The sequence below is a fragment of the Salmo trutta genome, chromosome 1 (assembly GCF_901001165.1).
Source record: "Salmo trutta chromosome 1, fSalTru1.1, whole genome shotgun sequence".
Taxonomy (NCBI): domain Eukaryota; kingdom Metazoa; phylum Chordata; class Actinopteri; order Salmoniformes; family Salmonidae; genus Salmo; species Salmo trutta.
Window position 1 is genome coordinate 21,118,771 of NC_042957.1, and position 12,924 is coordinate 21,131,694.

The window sequence follows — 12,924 nt, forward strand, 5'->3', positions numbered from 1 at the left end:
CTGAAATAGGCTACATTTTCTTTATATCATGTTTCATAGACCTGTATAAAATAAATAATGGATTGATTATGGATTGATGGTGTAGGCTATATTAAATGGATTTATTTGACTTTTTCAAATGTAGCTATTCTGAATGTCCGATACAGTGGCTTGTAGGCTATGCGTGGAAGCCAGGAGATGCTAAATGTGTTTATTTTAGTGGTAAATTACCATGGGACCGGCAGTTATGTGCATGACAATCACCAGCTGACAAAATTTCCTGACCGCAGTAAAATTCCACATGACCGTTGAGTCACGGTAATCTCCTCTTATGCACTCTGGACATGTGTTGGTAGTACCCAACTCACTAACTACCATCAGGTCCTAATGGCCTGGTACTCAGGGCTCTGTTGTCCCTCTAACCACTCTGACATCAATGTAAATGCAATGGGAAAATCACATCAAACACTTATCATCAAAACAGTATCGTGCTCTTAAAACTCACCTCACTGTGATTGATCAATTTGAAGAAAGAAGTTCAACAACAGGTTGAAACAGTGTAAAACATGTAGTGGTGGATGTTGTTTCAAAGCCTAACACAATGAAATGGACAGTGCTTTCTAAGGTGACGATTATTTCAAAACACCCTTCTACATAGGCCTATATAAGAGCCCAAGCCCGGAAAAATAAGGGAATTAAAATAATGATTGTGCCTATTTAGCCTACCTACATGTCTTTTTCCCCTGCCCTTGTTCCTAACCATTTAATAATGGACCATTCTAAATCAAAACACATTTTATATATTAGTAAAGACCAGATTAAATTGAGAATAGTCTGATGGGTGAAAATCAGTTGATGAGAGAAGAGCTGTGCAGCCTGAGACCAGGAACAGAACAAGCCTTTTCTGCTTCTTTCTCAAATCAATAGCAGATAGTCGCTCCATGCAGCCCTTATATGTTTTGATTTCTAAGACATTCTAAGGTTTGTTTCATTCACAACTAAAGTTGCCAAATAACTCTAAATCTAGCATATAGGACCTGCTTCAAATTATCCCTTTCACGTTCAACATTGCCAAAATATCCTTTCTATTTTATTCAGCTAAAGTTCAATTATATTCTTCTTACTATAAAATCATATAACATCAAGGGATCTATATGCATATCTTGTCAGCTAAATGAACTAGCGTACAGCCTATGGCAGGGAGCATAGCCAGATAACTGTTCTTCTGCATGACAATAACCGTCTGACAAAATGTAATGACCGCCACAGCCCAAACCTGTCCACCTAGAAATGAGCTATATAGGTGTTATTGAACGGATGTGAGGCAGCTGAGCAGTGTGTATTAAACAAACACTCCCTTTGGAGTACGCATCAGTCATTATATTACACACACTCCCTCTAACATATACACACTAGTATACAATCGGACACTAAACCAGTGAAACCAGACAGATGGTAAGAACACACACACGGCCATCCGCTCTGAGAGGAAAGGCCTTCTTCCCATCTGCCTGCCAGTGAAACAGGAAGTAGTGATTACATCAGGAAGACAAGTCCCACAGGACTCCTCTTACAGCTCACTGATCTGATAGCTAATGACCCAAAGCACTGCAGGGAACACACACACAGAGAGGTGGGGACTGGGGACGGTCTTCTCTCACTCTCTCACTCTTTCGCTCGCACGCATCTAGATGCGTATCGAATCGTTCATGAAGGTGTGTGACCATGCAACCCAAACCAAAACAGACGTCCAGTCACTCTTTCTCTGATCATTTTCAGTTAAGAGCGTAACCGAAAGGTCGCTGGTTTGAATCCCCGAGCCGGCTAAGTGAAAAATCGATCAATGTCCCCTTGAGCAAGGCAGTTAACCCTTATTGTTCCTGTAAGTTGCTCTGGTTAAGAGTGTCTGCTAAATGACTTAAATGTAAACGTAAAATTCAAGACATGGTGAAGAGGAGCGTAACAAGGGCTATAATACAGAGACCTACAACCAAATAGGACATCGTTTCCATGGCAGCAACACTCACATCAACACACGGAGCCCTGGGACCAGGGGAAACAGAGAGGACACCATTTCTGATGATTCCTTCTTTATCTCATTGTAGGTTAAGCACAGCCAGGACTGTTTTAGACCAGAGGGAATTCCATCAACCTCAAATGTGTCAACAGTAGGGCTGTCAGAGCTAATCACTTAACTCAAGTTTACTTTTTGTAATTTTAGTGTTCAAAGGTATTCAAAATACACTGAAAACATCCGAAATCCATAATCTATAAAACTAAAAACAGCAATACGGAGGTCAAAACAAGTTGACATTGAGGTTAAAGAACGTGTGCTTTATCAATTTAACTGATTTTGCTTATCGTTACTTTGGGCAAAATCAAGACGGCAAATATTCTTGTAATGCTTTTTGTATAAAAATCTTACAATTATAGCTCAATTTGAGCAAATTCTGAATTTGCGATTAATCACAGCAAATCTTGCGATTAACTTGATTAAATGTTTTAATTGTTTGACAGCACTAACCCTAACCCAATAGACTAAACAGTGTAGGTAACTTTTTGTATGAGGTTGAGTGCCATTTTAACCATTTAAGGCTTTCAGTATAGTTCAGTGTAAATTGTATGCTTTTCCCAGGTCTTTTGTCATCGGGCACTAAACCAGTCCCTTGTGTCTAAACCGTGAAGGGAAACCCTTTCTAACAGAAGACTAAGTCATAAAAGGTACCGTCCCTCCCGGGTAAACTTCACCTTGTAAAGTTGTAAAAACAACACAGCTGTCAGGACATCTATCCGTCAGTCTAGCTCCACCCCTGCCCTGACCCAACCTGTGTACAACTGACCCTTACAGAGGGCTCAATGGGTGGTATGCCCAATGTATGCCCAACACTCACATACAACGCAGACAAGCACAAACAACGCTCGCACACGCACACTGCATCTGCATATAAGATGGTATTGTTTAACTAACTATGAATCATTGTTTGCATGGACAAATGATGATGCACTTGGCACTGACTTTTCAATCCATGCCTCAATACATCATCCACACACAGACACACACGCACCCCTTGCCCCCTTGTTCACAGCTCAACGGTGTTATATTTTGACTTTGTGGGACGTGTGGAATGCATAGCATTCCCATCATTTCCCACGCATTCCACCCCCGCCAACCAGACACTTGCCCAAGCTTGCCCGACCCAGAGCTGTTGATGCTCCGCTGCCGGGATTGGGGAATTTGTAGGGAAAACACTTCTTGTGTCCGGGAAGATTAACCGATATCCCCACTTAGTCCTTTTCAAAAACACCCCCGTGTGTGTTGATGAGGTAGGTAGGTATGGTGTAATTTACAGGTGAGAAGGTTTCTCCTGACACACACACACAGCAGAATGATTAACTCTCTGGCTGCTGAAAGTATACCATCTCAAAACCACAGAAGAAACAACTGGCTGTGTTAAAAATACAGTTGAAGTCGGAAGTTTACATACACCTTAGCCAAATACATTTAAACTCAGTTTTTCACAATTCCTGACATTTAATCCTAGTAAAATCCCCTGTCTTAGGTCAGTTAGGATCACCACTTTATTTTAAGAATATGAAATGTCAGATTAATAGCAGAGAGAATTATTTATTTCAGCTTTTATTTCTTTCATCACATTCCCAGTGGGGCAGAAGTTTACATACACTCAATTAGTATTTGGTAGCATTGCCTTTAAATTGTTTAACTTGGGTCAAATGTTTCGGGTAGCCTTCCACAAGGTTCCCACCATAAGTTGGGTGAATTTTGGGGCATTCCTCCTGACAGAGCTGGTATAACTGAGTCAGGTTTGTAGGCCTCCTTGCTCGGCACACACTTTTCAGTTCTCCCCACAATTTCTATGGGATTGAGGTCAGGGCTTTGTGATGGCCACTCCAATACCTTGACTATGTTGTCCTTAAGCCATTTTGCCACAACTTTGGAAGTATGTTTGTGGTCATTGTCCATTTGAAAGACCCATTTGCGACCAAGCTTTAACTTCCTGACTGATGTCTTGAGATGTTGCTTCAATATATCCACATAATTTTCTTACCTCATGATGCCATCTATTTTGTGAAGTGCACCAGTCCCTCCTGCAGCAAAGCACCCCCACAACATGATGCTGCCACCTCCGTGCTTCACGGTTGGGATGGTGTTCTTCGGCTTGCAAGCCTCCTCCTTTTCCTCCAAACATAATGATGGTCATTATGGCCAAACAGTTCTATTTTTGTTTCATCAGACCAGAGGACATTTCTCCAAAAAGTACTATCTTTGTCCCCATGTGCAGTTGCAAACCGTAGTCTGGCTTTTTAATGGCGGTTTTGGAGCAGTGGCTTCTTCCTTGCTGAGCGGCGTTTCAAGTTATGTCGATATAGGACTCATTTTACTGTGGATATAGATACTTTTGTACCGGTTTCCTCCAGCATCTTCACAAGGTCCTTTGCTGATGTTCTGGGATTGATTTGCACTTTTCGCACCAAAGTACGTTCATCTCTAGGAGACAGAACGCGTCTCCTTCCTGAGCAGTATGACGGCTGCATGGTACCATGGTGTTTATACTTGCGTACTATTGTTTGTACAGATGAACGTGGTACCTTCAGGCGTTTGGAAATTGCTCCCAAGGATGAACCAGACTTGTGGAGGTCTACAATTTGTTTCTGTGGTCTTGGCTGATTTCTTTTGATTTTCCCATGATGTCAATAGAAGAGGCACTGAGTTTGAAGGTAGGCCTTGAAATACAGCCACAGGTACACCTCCAATTGACTCAAATTATGTCAATTAGCCTATCAGAAGCTTCTAAAGCCATGACATCATTTTCTGGAATTTTCCAAGCTGTTTAAAGGCACAGTCAACTTAGTGTATGTAAACTTCTGACCCACTGGAATTGTGATACAGTGAATTAAAAGTGAAATAATCTGTCTGTAAACAATTGTTGGAAAATATCCTAACCGTCTTGCCAAAACTATAATTTGTTAACAAGAAATTTGTGGAGTGGTTTAAAAACAAATTTTAATGACTCCAACCTAAGTGTATGTAAACTTCCGACTTCAACTGTATATATTTCCCATATAGTCAAAATAAAGGTTGCAAGGCAAGCAATTATAAAGAAGGATCAAATCATCATGTCTAACCACAATATGAAATCAGAGGTGCAGACTACGGAAGTTAAAACAAAGTTGGGATGGAGATATATATTGCCCTGGCTACGCAAAGTAAAGTTCAATGCACACAAAAGGTCCATGGAGTGAAACTATGCATTGTCACGCTATACTATTGAATATGCTGAATCCCCTTATGTAAAGGCAAGAGAACACACACACACACACACACACACAGAATGAACAGGTGAGAAGCAATCCCCTTCCTGCTGCGTTGAGATCTCTGCAGCAGCAGCTGCGTCACACTTTCGTAAACACTCTAAAGTTCTATGCAGTTCAGAACAAAGCTGAGATGTAGCATACAGGCATGGCTTAGCATGGTCCGTATGGCCCTGTACTGTTATGACCCAGGTGTTTAATCCACCTAAGACACAGACTCAGTAAACCACCTAACCCTATCTATCCAACTATCCTGAAGTGCCCAGCCACAGTCAGAGTGAATGACAGCTCCATGTCACAGGTTGTCTATCTACAGTAAAACTACACCTGTGTGTGACTGACCTGTGTCTACCTGGTTCTATGTCACCTGGTTGAGAGTCCTACCTCTGAGCTTGAGACCACGCTCCGCCATCTCTCCCACTATGCCTTCCGCCAGCTCTCCCAAAAACGAGAGACAAAAACATCAAAAAGAAGAAAAACACTCCAGGAATGGAGCTCACATTCCTCTCTCTCTCTCCTGACTGTAGTTTCTTGAACAGAGGAGAGGGAGAATAACAGAGGAATGCAGGGGAGGGAGGCCAGGGGCGGAGGGGTGAGAGGGGAGGAAAGTGGGGACACTACCAATGAGAGAAAGAGGAGCAGAGAGCAAGGCAGGGCCAGGGTGTGGTGGGCAGTGCACTGTGGGAGACACCGTGCTCCGCTGAAGGAACACACAGCATTCTCTGTCTAAACCCTGTCCCAGCATGCAACAGGGGACAGAGGCCTCCCACGTTACGGAGACAGTGATAAGATGAGAGAGAGAGAGAGAGAGAGAGAGAACGAGGAAGAGAGGAACAGAGAAAGAGAGGAAGAGAGGAACAGAGAAAGAGAGGAACAGAGAAAGAGAGGAAGAGAGGAACAGAGAAAGAGAGGAACAGAGAAAGAGAGGAAGAGAGAAAGAGGAAGAGAGAAAGAGAGGAAGAGAGGAAGAGAGAGAGAGGAAGAGAGAGAGACAGACAAAGAGAGAAAGAGACAGAGAGGAAGAGAGAGAGAGAGGAAGAGAGAGAGAGAGAGAGAGAGAGAGGAAGAGAGAGAAAGAGACAGAGAGAGAGAGAAACCTGTAAGCCTAACACACACAGGTTAGACATAACATTGGAAAGAAGAGGGCTAGATAAGGTTAGGATGGAGCCCAGGACTTGGATGGGTTACCGGTTATTTGTCTAACACAACATAAGACAGCACAGCAGCCAGCAGGGCTGCTACATCTCCAACATCAAACCATGGAAGAAGGTCAAATATCAGCTACACAGCCACAGTCCTATCAGACACAGTGAAAGACTGCAGAAGACAGGCCTAGAAAACTTGTGCAGAAACATGGCCTAAGGGAGGGGGAAAAAACATACACAAACCCCCATTTTCTGTTGTTCTCTATAGTCTTGATCCAGTGATAACCTCTACACAACGCAGTGAGAACATCCCCAGAACCAAACAGAGAAATAATGGTATCTGCCACGGTTGGCTGGGAGCACTTGACCATGTAGTTCAACCTTACAGAGGTGCTGGTATTGCCCTGGAGGAATGTGAATTATATCAACACACACACACACACACAGACGCATACACAGACACGGCCACAGTCACACACAAACCCACACATCACCATGCACAACAAAAAGCAGTGCTATTTTTTTTATGTGATGCTGAGAATAAAGTTACTCAAAATTATGCTTATTTACTTTAAAGATACTTAAATTTGCTCATCAAATTCAACCCTAAAAGTGAACATGAATATTCTGTGGGGAAAAAACATTTACTCACTGTAGAGGAAGCCATCAACGACTAATCTGTACTGTACTGTCGATTAGACAGAGACAGAGACAGAGTGAAAGTAATTCTAGCCTCTTCACTCTTTTCTGTAGTTGAAACAGGAAACTAAGAGAGCTCTGCGATTTATCCTGTACTACTCACCCAGAACAAGACACACTCTCTCCTGCTTCCTCCTCTGTCTGGAAGCACGGTGCCTTCTCCAAGGCAGCCACTTACTCAAATTCATGACGGAGAGAACATATAAGAGAGGAAGAAACGAAAACAACAAACACGGAAGAGGAAGACAAGTAGTGGCACTGGCAGTCTGAGGAAGTGGACGTTTGAGGGCTGTTTGCCGAGCATGCTGGGTATGTTTACTTGGATTGATGTTAAGGTGTACTCTGTTGTCACACACACTACAGCAGGGGTGTGAGAAGAGGGCGATGGGGAGAGAGGGAGGTGAGGAAGGCACAAGGCCAGCTTGTCAAACAAGAGAAGTGTGACTTCCTGTCAAAGTGACAGATATAGTGTGTGTGTGTGTGTGTGTGTGTGTGTGTGTGTGTGTGTGTGTGTGTGTGTGTGTGTGTGTGTGTGTGTGTGTGTCGGGGGCAGTGTTATATCACAATTACAAAAAGGGAGAATCCTCCACCGGGCCTAAACACAGCCACAGAGCAGCCCCCCCCAGCGGGTGGTCAGCAGATCAACATGACCCCAGGATGACTCGTAACACACACCAAGAGATAGGGGTATCTACCTTTACTACCTTTTTACAGTATTGGAAACAGAGAGATGACATATGACGAAGTCTTTCACAAACATTGTTCCCTTGGCTCATCCCCCCATCACTGCCAGAGAGAGGAGAGGAAAGAAAGTCAATTTGGCCACGAATGACTAAACCGCTCTACAATGAGGAACAACTGGACTAACATCCATCCCCTCCCACAAGAAATGAGAGGGAGAGAGAGAACAGAGAGAACAGAGAGAGGGGAGGAGGGGTTTGTTTGGTGTGTTTTGTTTTCACTCTTCCTTTCTCCCACGAGGAGGAAATGGAAAAGGATTACAAGCCTGGTCAGTCCCGTGACTAACTGCCCTCTGAGTCAGATTGTATTAGCACCTCTTCCTTCCATAGAGGATCAGACCAGCTGGGGTTAGGACAGGGCTGGGCTAGACAGAACCCTAATATACAGTCTAGGGCAGAACTGAGTTGGGTTTGGGTTGGGTGGGGCTGGATTTGGTATGGAATGAAATAATCTGAGAACCAGAGGGACTTTCCACTGAGCTACACTCCCCTCCATATGTATTTGGACAGTGAAGCTAACATTTTCAAATGTGGCTCTATACTTCATCATTTTGGATTTGAGATCAAATGTTTCATATGAGGCTACAGTATAGAATGTCACCTTTTATTTGAGGGTATTTTCCTACATATCTGTTATGCCGTATATAAATGAAATCACAATGTGTATCTAGTTCCCTCATTTGAAGTTGTCATAAGTATTTGGACAAATTCACTTAGAGTGGTCCCATATTTAGTCCCATATGCCATGCACTCAAAGACTACAATCTCTTGACTACAATCTTGTTGGATGCATTTACAGTTTGTTTTGGGCTATGTTGTGCCTATTTTTGTGCTGTAAACAACTGTTGGAAAAATGACTTGTGTCATGTACAAAGTAGATGTCCTAACCGACTTGCCAAAATTATAGTTTTGGTAAGTCGGTTAGGACATCTACTTTGTCACCTGTGTGTGTGTGTGTGTGTGTGTGTGTGTGTGTGTGTGTGTGTGTGTGTGTGTGTGTGTGTGTGTACACACTAGGACATCTATTTGTGCATGACACAAGTCATTTTTCCAACAATTGTTTACAGACAGATTATTTCACTTATAATTCATAATTCCAGGGGGTCAGAAGTTTACATACACTAAACTGACTGTGCCTTTAAACAGCTTGGAAAATTCAAGAAAATGATGTCATGGCTTTAGAAGTTTCTGATAGGCTAATTGACATCATTTGAGTCAATGGGAGGTGTACCTGTGGATGCATTTCAAGACCTACCTTCAAACTCAGTGCCTCTTTGCTTGACATTGTGGGAAAATCAAAATAAATCAGCCAAGACCTCAGAAACAAAATTGAAGACCTCCACAAGTCTGGTTCATCCTTGGGATCAATTTCCAAACACCTGAAGGTACCACGTTCATCTGTACAAACAATAGTACACAAGTATAAACATCTTGGGACCACGCAGACGTCATACCACTCAGGAAAGAGACGTGTTCTGTCTCCTAGAGATGAACGTACTTTGGTGCAAAAAGTGCAAATCAATCCCAGAACAACAGCAAAGGACCTAGTGAAGATGCTGGAGGAAACAGGTGCAAAAGTATCTATATCCACAGTAAAACGAGCCCTATAGAAGCCACTGCTCGAAAACCGCCATAAAAAAAAGCCAGACTACGGTTTGCAACTGCACATGGGGACAAAAAGATTGTACTTTTTGGAGAAATGTCCTCTGGTCTGATGAAACAAAAATAGAACCGTTTGACCATAATGACCATCGTTATGTTTGGAGGAAAAAGGGGGAGGCTTGCAAGCCGAAGAACACCATCCCAACCGTGAAGCACGGGGGTGGCAGCATCATGTTGTGGGGGTGCTTTGCTGCAGGAGGGACTGGTGCACTTCACAAAATAGATGGCATCATGAGGATGGAAAATGATGTGGATATATTGAAACAACATCTCAAGACATCAGTCAGGAAGTAAAAGCTTGGTCGCAAATGGGTCTTCCAAATGGACAATGACCCCAAGCATACGTCCAAAGTTGTGGAAAAATGGCTTAAGGATAACAAAGTCACGGTATTGGAGTGGCCATCACAAAGCCCTGACCCCAATCCCATAGAAAATCTGTGGGCAGAACTGAAAAAGCGTGTTTGAGCAAGGAGACCTACAAACCTGACTCAGTTACACCAGCTCTATCAGGAGGAATGGGCCATTATTCACCCAACTTATTGTGGAAAGCTTATGGAAGGCTACCCAAAACATTTGACCCAAGTTAAACAATTTAAAGGCAATGCTACCAAATACGAATTGAGTGTACGTTAACTTCTGCCCCACTGGGAATGTGATGAAAGAAATAAAAGCTGAAATAAATCACTCTCTCTACTATTATTCTGACATTTCACATTCTTAAAATAAAATGGTGATCCTAACTGACCTAAGACAGGGAATTTTTACTAGGATTAAATGTCAGGAATTGTGAAAAACTGAGTTTAAATGTATTTGGCTAAGGTGTATGTAAACTTCCGACTTCAACTGTAAGTTTCCCTGCATTAAAGTCCCCAGCCACTAGGAGCGCCGCCTCTGGATGAGCGGTTTCCTGTTTGCTTATTGCCTTATACAGCTCATTGAGTGTGGTCTTAGTGCCAGAATCGGTTTGTGGTGGTAAATAGACAGCTACGAAGAATATAGATTAAAACTCTTGGTAAATATTGTGGTCTACAGCTTATCATGAGATACTCTACCTCAGGCGAGCAAAACCTTGAGACTTCCTTAATATTAGATTTCGTACACCAGCTGTTGTTTACAAATATACACAGACCACCACCCCTTGTCTTAACGGAGGCAGCTGTTCTATCTTGCAGATGGACCAAATACCCCGCCAGCTGTGTTATCCATGTCATCGTTCAGCCACCACTCGGTGAAACATAAGATATTACAGTTACAGCAGACACGCTTCTTGCTTACAGATTCTTGGTTACAGCAGATATGCGGCAGGTAGCCTAGTGGTTAAGAGCGTTGGGCCAGTAACCGAAAGGTTGTTGGTTTGAATCCCTGAGCTGCTCCTGTAAGTCGCTCTGGATAAGAGCGTCTGCTAAATGACTAAAATGGTAAATGTAAAAGACATTTAATCCTCTACTGGATCAAAATCCCTAAATTGTTTTGTGCGTCAAAAAAACTCACATTATTATTATACACTGAACAAAAATATAAATGCAACATGTAAATTGTTAGTCTCATGTTTCATGAGCTGAAATAAAAGATCCCAGAAATTTTCCATATGCAGAAAAAGCCTCTTTCTCTCAAATTTTGTGCACAAATTAGTTTATATCCCCGTCAGTGAGAATGTCTCCTTTGCCAAGATAATCCATCCACCTGACAGGTGTGGCATATCAAGAAGCTGATTAAACAGCATAATCATTACACAGGTGGACCTTGTGTTGCGGACAACAAAAGGGAAACGTAAAATGTGTCGTTTTGTCACACAACACAATGCCACAGATGGAATTGGAATTGGCATGCTGACTGCAGGAATGTCCACCAGAGCTCTTAATGTTAATTTCTTTACCATAAGCCACCTCTAACGTTGTTTTAGAGAATTTGGCCTCACAACCACAGACCACGTGTGCTCGTTGTTCTCACCAGGGTCTTGACCTGACTGCAGTTTGGCGTCATCACCGACTTCAATGGTCAAATGCTCACCTTCGATGGCCACTGGCACGCTGGAGACGTGTGCTCCTCACGGATGAATCCTGGTTTCAACTGTACCGGGCAGATGGCAGACCCTTATGGCGCTGTGTGGGCGAGCGGTTTGCTGATGTCAACGTTGTGAACAGAGTGCCCCATGGTGGCAGTGGGATTATGGTATGGACAGGCATAAGCTATGGACAATTGCATTTTATCGATGGCAATTTGAATACACAGAGATACCGTTATGAGATCCTGAGGGCCATTGTCGTGCCATTCATCCGCCACCATCACCTCATGTTTCAGCATGATAATGCACGGCCCCATGTCGCAAGGATCTGTACACAATTCTTAGAATCTGCAAATGTCTAAGTTCTTCCATAGCCTGCATACTCACCAGACATGTCACCCATTGAGCATGTTAGGGATGACATGTCGACGTGTCGACGTGTACGACAGCGTATTCCAGTTCCCACCAATATCCAGCAACTTCGCACAGCCATTGAAGAGGAGTGGGACAACATTCCACAGGCCACAATCAACAGCCTGGTCAACTCTATGCGAAGGAGATGTCGCGCTGCATGACGCAAAGGGTGGTCACACCAGATACTGACTGATTTTATGATCCACGCCCCTACCTTGTTTTTTTTTTAAGGTATCTGTGACCAACAGATACACATCTGTATTCCCAGTCATGCGAAATCCATAGATTAGGGCCTAATGAATTTATTTTAATTGACTGATTTCCCTATATGAACTGTAACTCAGTAAAATATTTGAAATTGTTGCATGTTGCCTTTTATATCTTTATTCAGTGTAATTGTGTGAACATTCGGTAATGCTGTATACCCCGGTATGATACAGAAACGATATGACAGTATAAACATCTGGATACCACCCAACCCTAACTAACACACACACACACACACACACACACACACACACGAGCCGGGCTGTGCAGGCTGAGAAGGAACAGGAGTCGGGGGTGGGACCCACGTCTCAGAGAACTCAGGCCACAGAGACAAACACTCCATAGAAATCTCCCAGAATGCCACAGGCCCACGCCCTCGTGCTGTATGTGCTGAACTAGGGAGGAGGCCTCTGTCTCTGAGCAAAAGCCCTACTTCCACTCTTTTAATCCCTCATTCCTTCCTTCACTCACTCCTCACCATCCCAAAACCTCTCTCTCCTTCATTCACACTTTCCATCTGAAAGCCTCATTCCTTCCTTCACTCACACACTCTTTCATTCATTCCTTCACTCACACACTATTTCATTCCTTCACTCACACACTCTTTCACTCCTTCACTCACACACTCTTTCATTCATTCCTTCACTCACACACTCTTTCATTCATTCCTTCACTCACACAC

At 43.1% G+C, this 12,924-nt stretch overlaps 1 protein-coding gene across 6 annotated transcripts in view; it reads right to left on the reverse strand.

Moving 5' to 3' along the window:
* utrn (utrophin) overlaps positions 1-12,924 on the reverse strand; it is a 312,100-nt gene that overhangs the window by 277,117 nt on the left and 22,059 nt on the right. For 4 of the 6 annotated variants that reach the window (XM_029742308.1, XM_029742221.1, XM_029742391.1 and 1 more), the window contains exon 1: positions 7,258-7,396. The exons of 1 other annotated variant lie outside the window; for it this stretch is intronic. In XM_029742308.1, coding sequence (XP_029598168.1) covers positions 7,258-7,342 — 85 coding nt within the window. In that variant the 5' untranslated portion in view covers positions 7,343-7,396. Of the gene's footprint in view, positions 1-5,694; positions 5,828-7,257; positions 7,397-12,924 lie in introns of those variants that run through there. One more of the 6 variants, XM_029742462.1, reaches the window with a different exon arrangement.